Source organism: Scleropages formosus, chromosome 12 (genome assembly GCF_900964775.1).
Source record: "Scleropages formosus chromosome 12, fSclFor1.1, whole genome shotgun sequence".
In the NCBI taxonomy this organism is placed as follows: Eukaryota; Metazoa; Chordata; class Actinopteri; order Osteoglossiformes; family Osteoglossidae; genus Scleropages; species Scleropages formosus.
In genome coordinates this window covers 27,599,360-27,611,731 of record NC_041817.1, presented here as the reverse complement: position 1 = coordinate 27,611,731, position 12,372 = coordinate 27,599,360, and the positions used below count along the sequence as shown (strand labels likewise).

The following is a 12,372-nucleotide window of genomic DNA, read 5'->3' as shown; positions in this document are numbered from 1 at the left end:
AGGGTGATGCCAAGCGGTATGATGCCACATGTTTGTTGCATTGACTGGTAAGGCGACGGCACTCCTGGTCACACCAAAAATAACGGTTCCCAACTGGGATGGCGGATTTATAAAATTCCCACAAGTTGGCAGCAGTGGCTCTCCATTGCCACGGAGTCTCACGATGGGCAGCAGGATCCCATTAAGCTGCAGAAGCTAAAAGATCCATCCTGGCAATCTAGACCACCTTCAGGATAACTGTTCCCTTTTGTCTCACCTCCCCTAAAGAACAGAGGGAGGACGGACCACAGTGTCCTGCCTCTGTTGCCTCAGCAACATCTTTGCCTGTCCTAAGGTGGATTATCACCGCTAGACTATAGTTTACCAAGTGCACTGTATCCCATGTATGTATTTTCCATTGCCCCCTTTATCGCTTCCTACAAGCACTGCTTCACCTGGCTCCCCATCCCCATACCTCCCAGAATTCCCAGGGAAAAGGTGTCACTGCAAGAAGTCAGAAAGTGCGCAAAAAAGTGTCAGCTGTGTTCCTCAAGGAGGGCATGGGGTCCTGGGCAGGGAGGTGCACGGAGCGCGAGAGAGGCAGGAGCAGGATGGCTCTTAGTGAGTCCGAAGAGGCTGCGGAGGGTCAAATGTAATACTCCTTCCTGCTGTCCCGCACTGCGTTCTGGAGGTCCAATTCTGTGCGGTAGGCTGTTTCCAGTCCATGCCGATGGTTCTTCTCTTTAATGGGTTCCGCCATTCGGGCCTGCCGGTGCTGGTACAAGAAGCGGATCATCACGGCAGCCATGCAAAGCGTGATGAAGACGACCGCTGCAATAACCCCTGCGGAGAGCGATGGACAGCCATGCTGAAGAAGACTTGACATCGCAGAAACGCATCACCTTAAGTGCTCTTAATAGCTTTGCTTTTGGGCTGGAAAAATCAAATTATTTCACAGCATGTGGATTCAGCGCCAGTCAGTCTAATGGTGCAGTGGAGCATGGCTAATAACCTACAACTTAAGCAGACAAATGAAATAAGAGGCGAGCTGAGTAACCTTCATCGTTCCTTTACATTCCTCAACACAACATGCGATCAAAAATGACAAATTCGACAGAGTTTGCACTATGTACTATTCTACTTGGGGCTGATGAACCTGAAACAGCAGCTAATGGAAGACGTCCAGACGGGGAACAGATGTATTCATGAACAGAGGCGCCTCCGAAGAGCAGGTGTAGCTGGGCTTCAGGGGGTGATGCCATAACATTAGATTGATGGTAACTATAACTGCAAATGGGAATTCTCACCTGCAATCACTGCTGAGTCACTCTGCACTGCATTCGTTAGCGGTTCTTTGCCCCGGTCGCTCTTCTCCGAATCTGTGAGGGAAGGAGTAGTACACAGAAGACTTTCTGTCTCAATTTGTTTTAGATGGGACGCTGAACTAATAGTGTGTGTTGTGATGGTTAGAGTCATAGCCCTGCAATCAAAGGACCTAAATCCCTCCTCCCATTGCAGTACTGACGCAATAAAAATTACTCTGACAATTAAATATTTAGCTAATTAGACAACTGTAATTAGCTTCACGTATAAATCTAACATTGTAAGAAGCTTTGAAGAAGTTACATAAATCCATCCATCTATTTTCATTAATCACTTTTCCTGTTGAGTTTTGTGGGAATCCAGAACCTATCCTGGAATCACTGGGCACAAGCCTGAGGGAGGTAAACCCTGGGTGGGACCCCAGTCTATTACACACTGGTTGAAACCACTTGTCCCGAGTGGGGTCGCGGCAAACCGGAGCCTAACCCGGCAACAAAGGGCACAGGGCTTAAGGGGGTTGGGACACACCCAGGACGGGACACCAGTCTGTTGCAAGGTACCCCAAGCAGGACTCGAACCCATGGAGCCACCGCGCCCAACCCCAGTCTATTACAGAAGTCAGAAAAATAATTGGTAATAATAAGTAAAGAGCTCTTAGTATTGGCAGTGAAGTCACAGAAGCATGACCCTGACGGTTCATTATATAAAGAGTCACAATTGTTTGTATTTATAAGCAGTTTACAGTGTTACATTTGTTTATAAGAGCTGAGAGTATTTTTCAAAGCAACTTACAATTATTTACCCATTTATACAACTTTTTAAATAAAGCAATTCAGGGTAAATACCTTGCTTAAAGGTACTGCAGCTGGGATTCAACCCTGCAAGCTTTGGGTCCAACGGCAGTAGCTATAACCATTTCTACAGCAGTACAACTTCAGCTGTTCCAGTTCAAGGCAAGTACCTTAACAATGGGTTCTACAGCAGGAGGTCAAACACTCATTCAAACCCATGTTCTTTTGATACATTTCTTCTTCTGAAGACATTTGGCTCTAACCACCACACCACCTTTTAGGGTTAGGGCTGCCCTTGATTTAGTATTATTATTATTACTTAGGGGGTGCGGTGGCGCAGTGGGTTAGACCACAGTCCTGCTCTTCGGTGGGTCTGGGGTTCAAGTCCTGCTTGGGGTGCCTTGCGATGGACTGGCATCCTGCCCTGGGTGTGTCCCCTCCCCTTATGCCCTGTGTTGCCAGGTAGGCTCTGGCGACCCTGTATGGGCCAAGCAGTTCTGGAAGTGTGTGTGTGTATTATTACTTAATTACACTTTTTTCCAAAACTACCTATTAAAATGACTTACACAGTTTTACACCGCAGTGTAAAAATTTTACTTTATCAATTGAATTTAAAGACCTTGTTCAAGGGCACTACAGCAAAAAGTGGAGGTGCTTCATAGTTATGCGGTCAGCGCTAACCACTACGCCGTCTGGAGCCCCGATAAGCCATCTTCAGTGTGTCAGAGGGTGCAACTCAACATGAGCGAGGCAGAAAATGAAGTAGAGTGGCACCTGAGAGAGAGTGCGAGGTGGTCATGTCCGCCGATGAGCCACAGGTGGACTCAACCAAGCGGCCGCGCATGCTGACCAGGGAGCTGCCACGGTTCAGCAGCGCCGCCTTCAGAGGGGCCACGTGGTTGAACTGGACCGATGACAGGCAGCCGACGAAACCCTGGGACGCGGCCTGCAGCACCTCCTCGTCCACAGCCATGGTTCCTGCTCAGGAAAAGAGTCCCAAGGTAGCAGATTCACCTCTCGGTCGATCCTTTCGGCTACATGCTCATATTATTTAAATCCTAGGCAAATATAGCATGAAAGCAAAATTCAGACAATCAAAATTAATAACTGTGGACGTGATGTCTGTACTTTGATGGGACGCTTGAAAAAAAGGATGACACTTCAGCCCAGTTCCTATTGTTCTGCAGTTTGCGGTCCATTACGAGCCAATCGAACGCAGAGAAGGTAATTGGAGCAGAAGACATGAGGAATGTTGTCTCAACTCATCAAAAAGGTGTTTCTGAGGTGTTTCATCCAGCTGTGCTATTTATCCAGGAGCTCTTGGCATTACCTTCACTTCTGCCCTGGATCATTTACATATCTATAAGTTTTACTGTGGTTGAACACCTGCTGAAGGGTACAGTTCAGCTTTGCAATGATGTTGTAATGTTCTCTTATGCAGTTTTGTTTGCTCTGATTCTTACTGTTCCCACCAGAGTAACAGTGGAGTCATGTTTTGGCCCCAGCATGGTGGGGTGAACTCCCTGAGAGCTTACAATGTTTGTACACTACACACACATTTTCAGAACCGCTTGTCCCACACAGGGTCACGGGGAACCGGAGCCTACCCAGTAACACAGGGCATAAGGCTGGAGGGGGAAGGGACACACCCAGGACAGGATGCCAGTCCATTGCAAGGCACACCAAGCAGGACTCGAACCCCAGGCCCACCGGAGAGCAGGACTGTGGTCCAACCCACTGCGCCACCGCGCCACCACACCCCCTCCAGTCACACTAATTTACCCATTTATACAGCAGGATAATTTTTACTCTATCAAATCAAGATAAGTGTCTAGATCACAAGATTCGAACTCGAGGTGCACAAGGCAAATCTTATAATAACAATGCCACCTGCTGTCCCGTGTGTCATATATTACATGAATCTTCCATTTAGAAAAGACAATAAAATTTTGGTAAAATCCTAATGTCAGCTGTATATCCAATATATCTTTCAACCACACTGGACTCTGTTTAATTCTCATTCTCATAAATTTATTACTGCACATGACTGAATGAAAGTGCACAGGGAAGCGCTCAAAGTTATGAACATGTATTTCCTCCTGTTTGAAAGTGTAACAAGCTGCATTTAACTTGTTCTAAGAGGATCCATCATGTGTTGTAATCATAACATATACACCGTAATTGATTCGGTGGCTGAAGTGAGCATATAGCAACTGCTTTTTCAAAATAAAATATAGACAATATTCAATAGATGTGTATGAAATTACTCCTACTCCTGGGATTAAAGCTCTGTGTGCTCTAAACTCTTTGTACACGGGGTGTAAACTCAGCTGGTGAACAGTGGTGGCAGAAGTGATACTCCATGTCACTGGCTGGTTTGTACAAGTTGACTGAAAATACACAAAACTCGCCTGAAAATATGCACCTATCCTTTATATTGTTCACACGCTGTATTCTGGGCAGCAGTGGCGTCCAAATATAAACTGCTTCTAACCCCTGGGGGCCCAAAAATACACATTCTACAAAAATTATGGATATTATTTGAGGATACATGGAGGTAACAGCAAAGTATGTCACTGATGGTAAATTTTGCTTCCAGCAGCAAAGACTTCGTGTTCCTACAAACTGAGTCAAGGAAAAAACAAAACAAAAAAAAAAAAGAGAGAGGAACCCATGGACGGCTGTTTTTTTGAGTCTGCATAAACACGCTCGGGAACCTGTGCAGCACCAGGTGAGTTGGCCTTGTAAACACCTGCGAACCAAGCGGAAAGCAGGTACTTTAAAGGGACCCGTCCTGAGGGGTGAACTTGTCGGACCGCAGTCGGGGAGCAGGGACCCTAATCAGGATTAATGGACTGGGCTTTATGGTGCCAGATAGATATCACACCTTTCTGCTTTGACTTTACAAGGCAGCTTACCTGTGACTTTGCCCAAAGTCAGAGCTTTAATTGTGTTCAACTCCGTGTCCGATGACAGGGTGTATTTTTGGTTTATGTCCTTGTCAATCTGGCAAGGGAAATAAAGAGGAAATGCATAAATACACGCGAGTTTAAGAAGTCCGCACCGCGAGCCGTGTTTTACCACCCGTGGAGATGTATGTACAGATTATGAAAGGGTTTTATCGCAGCCAGTTTTCTCCGGTTAGGATGATCTGATTGGAACTGATATTCTTTTGGAAAGTATTAAAGAAAAAAAACAGACAACTTTTTGGACAGTGGACTTTTTAGACAATGGTACTTGATCACACGTATGAAATATTGCACATTTTTGTCCTTGCTTCATTACATTTACTCATTTAGCTGATGCTTTTCTTCAAAGCAAATTACAACATTAAGGTTACAGTTATCACAAGCTTACAATTATTTACACAGCTGGGTAATTGTACTGGAGGAGTTTAAGGTAAGTACCTTGCTCAAGGGTACTACAGCCAGGGGTGGGGATTGAACCTTTGGATCGAAAGGCAGTTGCTCTTACCACTGCGCTACTAACTGTCCCCACGTGTACAATGATGTATTAATCATCTTGTTTTACTTTTTCCATTTCTCTGTTGCTGTGATCCAGCATTGCAGCTGTTGCTAATTGAAAAATATAAATAAAAAGGTTTATCTGGTTGGCCGACATATTCATATGCTGGGTCGTTAAGTTATGAACGTTGTGGAGAGATGGTCTCCTGCACTTTTGCATCCAGACATTAACTGACAATAAAAAGGTACTCAGACAGCAGCACTGGACCGCTTGAATTCAACTCAATTCCACAGTGTTTACAGCTCTTGTCTGGTGTTTGTGTTGGAGAGCCATAACAAGACAAATTACACTGCACGTGGTTATGGAATGAAAATGTTAACAACTGGAATTAAACAGGAACTTGTGGTGATGACATTTTTTGTTTTTTTTTGTTTTTTTGTCATTTTAGGTTAGTTTTAATGTTATTGTAGCTTGAAGTTAAAAAAATTTTAAAATATTTTGTTTTTTCCCATAGCTGTGTGTGAGACAGAACCTATACAGTGAATATGTTGTGATGCATCTCCGTTATTACGCTTGTATTGACTGTATAGAATATCACTATATTCTATAAATTCTATAAATATCTATAAAATAAATATTCTGTAAATATCAATATATTTATTCAAGTTAATAAAGGAAAATAAAAATAAATATCTGGTGACAGGCTGGTCTCCGATCCACAGTGTACCCTGCTTCACAAAAAGACTCAGAAACACAGGAACCTGTACAGGATGAAAGGATGATGAAAACTGAATAAATAAATGTCTTACAGTGAAGGTTCATTTCATTATAGCTTTATCTAAGGATTTCATTGAATCTGGCCCATGAATAAATCAAAAAAATATCTTCATCTACCTTCAGCTTTCATTAAATGCGACGCAGTGGTTGAATTTACAAACAAAACGAGTTTTGAACAGACTTCTGGTCCCAGCTGCGTTTGCAAGTTGTACTTTGTGTATTTTCACGAAATTGCTCATTATTGGTGATTCAGCTGCTGTCCACGTGGGCAATTCCTACTTTTGACGAAATTTTGTCATTGTGATCCCATCATCACCGAGAGGCACACAGTTAGAGACATATTTAATTTCTGTTGAGGTTCTCTTTAATAATCCACACCTGCAGCCACATGAGGGCCGGTCGCAAGCTGTGCTGAACATGGTTATTTCAGAGTCCCAGCGACAGATTCAGAACATCTTAATCTTTCCCATTTTGTGAACATATGTCCTGCCGAGTCTTTCCTTATTATAATGCCTGCGTTTCATTATAACAAGGTGCCTGATGTACTCAATTTCCTCCTTTGACCAGATTTTGCGTATCACTTAATTCCTTCCTGGGTTTCTTTTTTATTATTATTATTTCTGTTAATCTGTAGACCTGCTTCCTCCTCACTTTCAGCCACTTTAATTGGTTTGCCGTGATTTTATTGCCCTCATCTGTTTTGGATGCGGCTCTTTAGTGTCTGAGCTCTATTTGCTGAATCAAGTGCCTTATTGAAATCAATAAAAGTGATTTACAGTACAGTAAAGTGGCGGTTGTGGAGTGTTTGGTACTTTTTTCCCCAGTACTCGAGCACCATGTGTTACAAATATTTGAGATGCAAATTTTAACAGATAAAACATTTTCCTGTTTTCTAAAGTGTCTCTCTGCAGCGGAGTGAACATGACCAGCTTTTTACCCGCCAAGCAGGTAGATGGCGGTAAAGAGCACCGTGCTAGACCAAGAGTGTGGGACCGCTTTCATTCGACTAGTTACCACAGTGTTTCCGGTACGTTTCTGGTGTTCCCCGATGTTGCTGATCGCTTGAAGTTGAAACAGAAACCGAGCAAGAGGACCAACATAATTCAACTCACTTTCACAGTGTTCCATAGTCAACTATGGGTACGAGTACAGGTTCACTCAATTAGCACATTTCTGTTTCCTGTCATTTTGAATTCCTCTGAGTGCAAATGAAGTTAAGAATATTTTTGTAGAATTCTTTGCTTGTTGTATCTGCTCCCAGCACTTTTTGTAGAAACTGTAAATAAACTGAGGAACGCATCTATTATCAAGCCTTTATTGGTTGTGACTCAGTGGTAAAGTGACTCTGGAGTTATGAACAAAATGAGTTCTGGTCCCATTTGTGTTTGTAAGGCAAGGAGCTGGTGCATGAGTGCCCACCTGGATGTGAATATCCCTGCCTTCACGATGGATCCTCACAGAGTGCAGGAGCCCGTCTGCAAGGGTCACAGGGAGTGGTGTGAACACGTCGGGCCTCTTCTCCTTATTGAGATGATACCAGATCTGCAAACTCCCTGAAGGAGCAGAACACAAGAACATGGCTGTGAATTTTAGACGGTCAAACAGCCACAAGCAAATGTATATAATCTGCCTGCGTGGCCTGTTTCCATCTCCAATCAAAGATTTTGCTTCTAGATGCTTCTCCAAGGTATTCGCCTGACCCAATTACTGCGGCTTTACTGCAACAAAGAGCATCTCACCACTGAACGGGAAATAAGAAAAGGCTAAGAGCAGCCACATGGAAAACTGTGCATACACACACACACACGTATATATATATGAAGAGAGAGAGAGAGAGAGAGAAAAAGAGAGCATATCAAAGTGCAAGAGCAAAAACCACATGTGACCATAAAGACCTGTAGTCGTTATGTAATACAATAAGAGATAAGATTATGGAAACATTTCAACTGAGGCAAAGTGAGGAATTTACATGGTGTGACCCTTTGCCAGGATTTTCTATATATATGTATATAAAATGTATTATTTATCTTAATAATTTCTCCATGGCACACACACACACACACACACACACACACACACACACACACACACACACATTATCAGAACCGCTTGTCCCGTACGGGGTCACGGGGGAACCGGAGCCGACCCGGCAACACAGGGTGCAAGGCCGGAGGGGGAGGGGACACACCCAGGACGGGATGCTAGTCCGTCACAAGGCACCCCAAGCAGGACTTGAACCCCAGACCCACCGGAGAGCAGGACTGCGGTCCAACCCACTGCGCCACTGCGCCCCTGCGCCCCGTGCCCCCCACTTTTCCATGGCAACTTACAATAATAGATCTGTGCACTATACCATTTCAGTTGATTCATCCCTTTATACAATAGGGTAATTTTTCTCATATCACTTTGATCAAGGGTATTATGGCAGCAGGTAGAATTCAAACCCAGAACCTTTCACTGCATAGTGACAACTGTAACCACTACCCCACCTTTTAGGATTAGGCTGGATGGATTTGGTTGCTGTGTAATGGTTATTATTATTATTATCATTATTATTATTAGTAGTAGTAGCAGTAGTAGTAGCAGCTACTTATATAGCTGGGTTATTTTTACTTTGTTATTTCAGGGTAAAAACTTTGATCAACGGGGTGGGATTCAGACACACATCCTTCAGTCAGAAGGCTATGGCTCTAACTATCACGCCACCTCCTTTAGTAACCCTGAGTGATACAGTAAAAATTTCCAAGACGTGAAAATGGGTAACTCGGTGTAAGCAGCTTAACGCTGAAACCTTGTATCATAAATCAGTTTTGGTAAAAGTCCCAGCTACATGAATAAATGTAATATTGTTATTACTGAACACAGCCTAATTGAGAATGATGTTTACAGGACATCACAGAGTACCCAGGAGAGTTTGCTCTACACTCCCTCTACTAGGTCCTCTGCTGAACTTTCATGAGAGCTGCAGTCAGAGTTCACCCAGAATGCCGTGCGCTAACCCCTGAGAGCTCTAGTTTCCCAGGGTACCGTTGTGCGCCAGGATGATGGCCATGTACTGGCTGTGGAAGGTGGTGGTGACCAGCAGCATGGCGGGGGACTGGCTTGTCTGGAAGCTGAAGCCCACGTTCTCCCTGGATTTGCTGCTGTCGGGGTACGCGGGGAAGGACTGCGTGCTCCGGTTGTGCATCACCGAGAAGGGCTCCTGGAAGGTGTAGGTCAAGGAGGAGCCGCGCTCGAAGGATATGGACACCTCTGCATCCAGGGAGCAGGTGGGAGCACAGAGAGGGGGAGAAGATCTGAACATCCAAAGCACTCTTTGTATCTGTACATAAATGTAATTTGTGACTCAGAGCATAATCGATCCTCATTTTCATAACTGATACTTTAGATGTGTGTCTGGCCACCAGGGGGCAGCACCATGGGAGCACATTATTTGTTGTCATGGTTCCCTTCCCAGAGAGGAATGTTTCACATCTCCCAGTTCCCAGATTTGCCTAAACCCCTGGTAATGTCTACAGGCAGGGCCGCAAACGGCTCTAGTCTCGCATTCACCGTAGCGCCACCTACTGGTTACTGAGACCTGGCAGCAGTGTTCACACAAGTGGCTCAGCCATGGCTCTTTCTCCGCTACAGTTCATCCTGGTATGACCAGACTACTGAGGAGAGAGGGTTCTGGTCACGCGGATCAATAGGCTGCTACAAAAAATGCAGCGATTCCACCCAATTTTGCATTTACAAAAAAATAAATGCCTTCATGCCATGTATTGTGAGTTTTTTGGTTGAAAATCCCTTCAGATATTTGAAATAAATGATTTTTTGATGAGTTTTGCTCCACTTTGCAAATTTATTTGTTTAATGATTTTTTTCCTTTTTCGAAAATTCTCAAAGCATATACAGAAATAACTCTGTAATGTACTGGACTGTCCCGTCATTCAAATATCCGGTCACCTGAGGTCCGGTCATGCGTGTATAAACTGTATTACACTTAGCTATTATTTTTACCCTGAATACAGGCCAGACGTTGTTAAGAACCGCCATGAATCTGATGACAGTGTGAGAGAAGATGCTGCTCTGCAACAGCTGGGATCGGGGCAGATCAGAATAATGTCTCACCTCCTTTCGTCCATTTAGAGCCTTAATGACCCTTATAAGAGGATCTCGTTGATGTTGTTTCAGTGTTGATCCCAGTGATCCCAGCACCCCTCTTTGTGTGACTGTGAAAGTGTCGGAACTCAGGCTGCTGGCAAATTACTATTTTTATTATTTTTTTGAAGCATGCTTGTTCAAAGCACTAGTGATACATAAATAGAATATTCCAAATACATTTCCTAAGCGCTTTATGTTTTCATAACAGTTTCATGACAAGCCGTGGCTTTTTGACAATCATACAGAGCAACATGAGAGAAAATTAAACTTGCCACCCACACGAGTTCAGCGCCAAACAGCGAGCGCTCAGGACAGACATTATCAGGAAGAGGCAAGTATAAAACTCTTCATTATTATATTTTTATACCTTCTTCAGTTCAGTACTACCACGGGTTTTTTTTTTTTTTTTTACAAAATTAATGGATAATTTCCACAAAATTTTTCTTCTGAAAATCATGGTATCGGATTTGTTAGTTTTATGAGTATAGCTAATTAGTATTATTATTATTTTTTTTTTAAAAAAAAGAAGACTGGAGATGCAGTTGATCTGCATGTGACCGGATGTCATGTGAGCAGAATTTGGAACGAACAGTCCCGCACATCACAATGCTTGCTTTCTTCCAGAATTAAAAAAAGAAAAAAACTCCAAAAGTGGAATACAAAGAGCTAAAAAAAAAAAATCACTTCTATACCTGAAGTAATTTAGCAATTTTTTAATAACAAGATAAAAAGAAATTAATATAACTGCAGATTTGGTAAAGAAGTGTAACCTTGCAGCATCTTGCAACCTGGCATGCTAACGTCATTGTTTTATTTTGTGAAAAAATGCAAAAACAAAACATTTCATTTACGTATGTAACATCAGAATCATGTTAAAATGACTGTGAAAAATCCGATACACGATACATTACATGACCAGCCAGTCACATGACTGGACCCTCCATTAGTCTGGTCATACAAGGATGATCTGTACCGGTGCCGAAATAAGAAATATTAAATCAAATCCTCTGTGTTTACAGAGGCTGAGACCTCACAGTGACGGGACAGTGTAGGTTCACAACCTTGAGGGACACTCCAGCCACACACCTGTCTTGCAGTGTGGCCCCCCGTAGGCGGAGTGTGTGCAGTCGCAGGCGTAGCCGTTGTTGCTCTCGATGCAGCGCCCGCGGTTGTGGCACAGGCTGCCGTGACCGGTGCAGTGGCCCGGGCACATGGAGCTCACACCGGGGGTCATCTTGGCACGCTCCTCCAGGTCCAGAGTGATGCCGTTCATGGTGAGGGCCCGAATGCAGCCCAGGAAGCCCCTCTGCCTGGATGCGGTGCCCCCTGCAGGGTAGAAAACTGTGAAGCTGGAGAGATCGGCAGGAAGCTCCATCATGCCGTCGCCTGGGGAGCAACATTTCTCGGGGATTTGGGAGCTGGTGGTCTGTGAAATGAACCGGTTCTTACGGGACTCTCCAGCACCGGAGCCAGTGAAGCGGAACCGGAAGCTGAATTAGAGAAGATCACCAAAAATGGCAAGTATCAAAAGACGGGGAAACGGGCCTCCATTCTAGGGACGACCGCTCTGCCTGCGCAAGTGTCGCTGCGGCTCTTTAGCGTTTGCTATCGCACAGCTGCTTTTATCCAAAATGACTTTTGAAACTCGATTTTGCCAAACCATTGCAGCTTATCATGAGCTAGCATTAAGAAATAAACAAAGAACAAAAAATACCCTTCTTGTGTCTAACAGGCTACCATGCAATAAGAAACAGCTACAACAATGTATGAAAATAGAGTAATTTCAAACATTGGATTTATTATTCAGTGCAGCATCACTTTCCCCTGTAACGCAATAATTTTATGTATGCGAGACATATTTTATTCACTACATACACTTCTTCTGGAGCAA

The 12,372-nt window shown here is 43.9% G+C and overlaps 1 protein-coding gene across 1 annotated transcript in view; it reads right to left on the bottom strand.

The window, feature by feature from the left end:
- Positions 1-516: 516 nt before the first annotated feature.
- cntnap5b (contactin associated protein family member 5b) overlaps positions 517-12,372 on the bottom strand; it is a 69,512-nt gene continuing 57,656 nt past the window's right edge. Inside the window, exons 19-25 of the mRNA XM_029256923.1 lie at positions 11,568-11,807; positions 9,363-9,587; positions 7,755-7,888; positions 5,012-5,099; positions 2,868-3,071; positions 1,287-1,358; positions 517-822 (exon numbers count right to left, since the gene is read on the bottom strand). Of these exons, the coding sequence (XP_029112756.1) occupies positions 626-822; positions 1,287-1,358; positions 2,868-3,071; positions 5,012-5,099; positions 7,755-7,888; positions 9,363-9,587; positions 11,568-11,807 (1,160 nt within the window). The 3' untranslated portion in view covers positions 517-625. The remainder of the gene's footprint in view (positions 823-1,286; positions 1,359-2,867; positions 3,072-5,011; positions 5,100-7,754; positions 7,889-9,362; positions 9,588-11,567; positions 11,808-12,372) is intronic.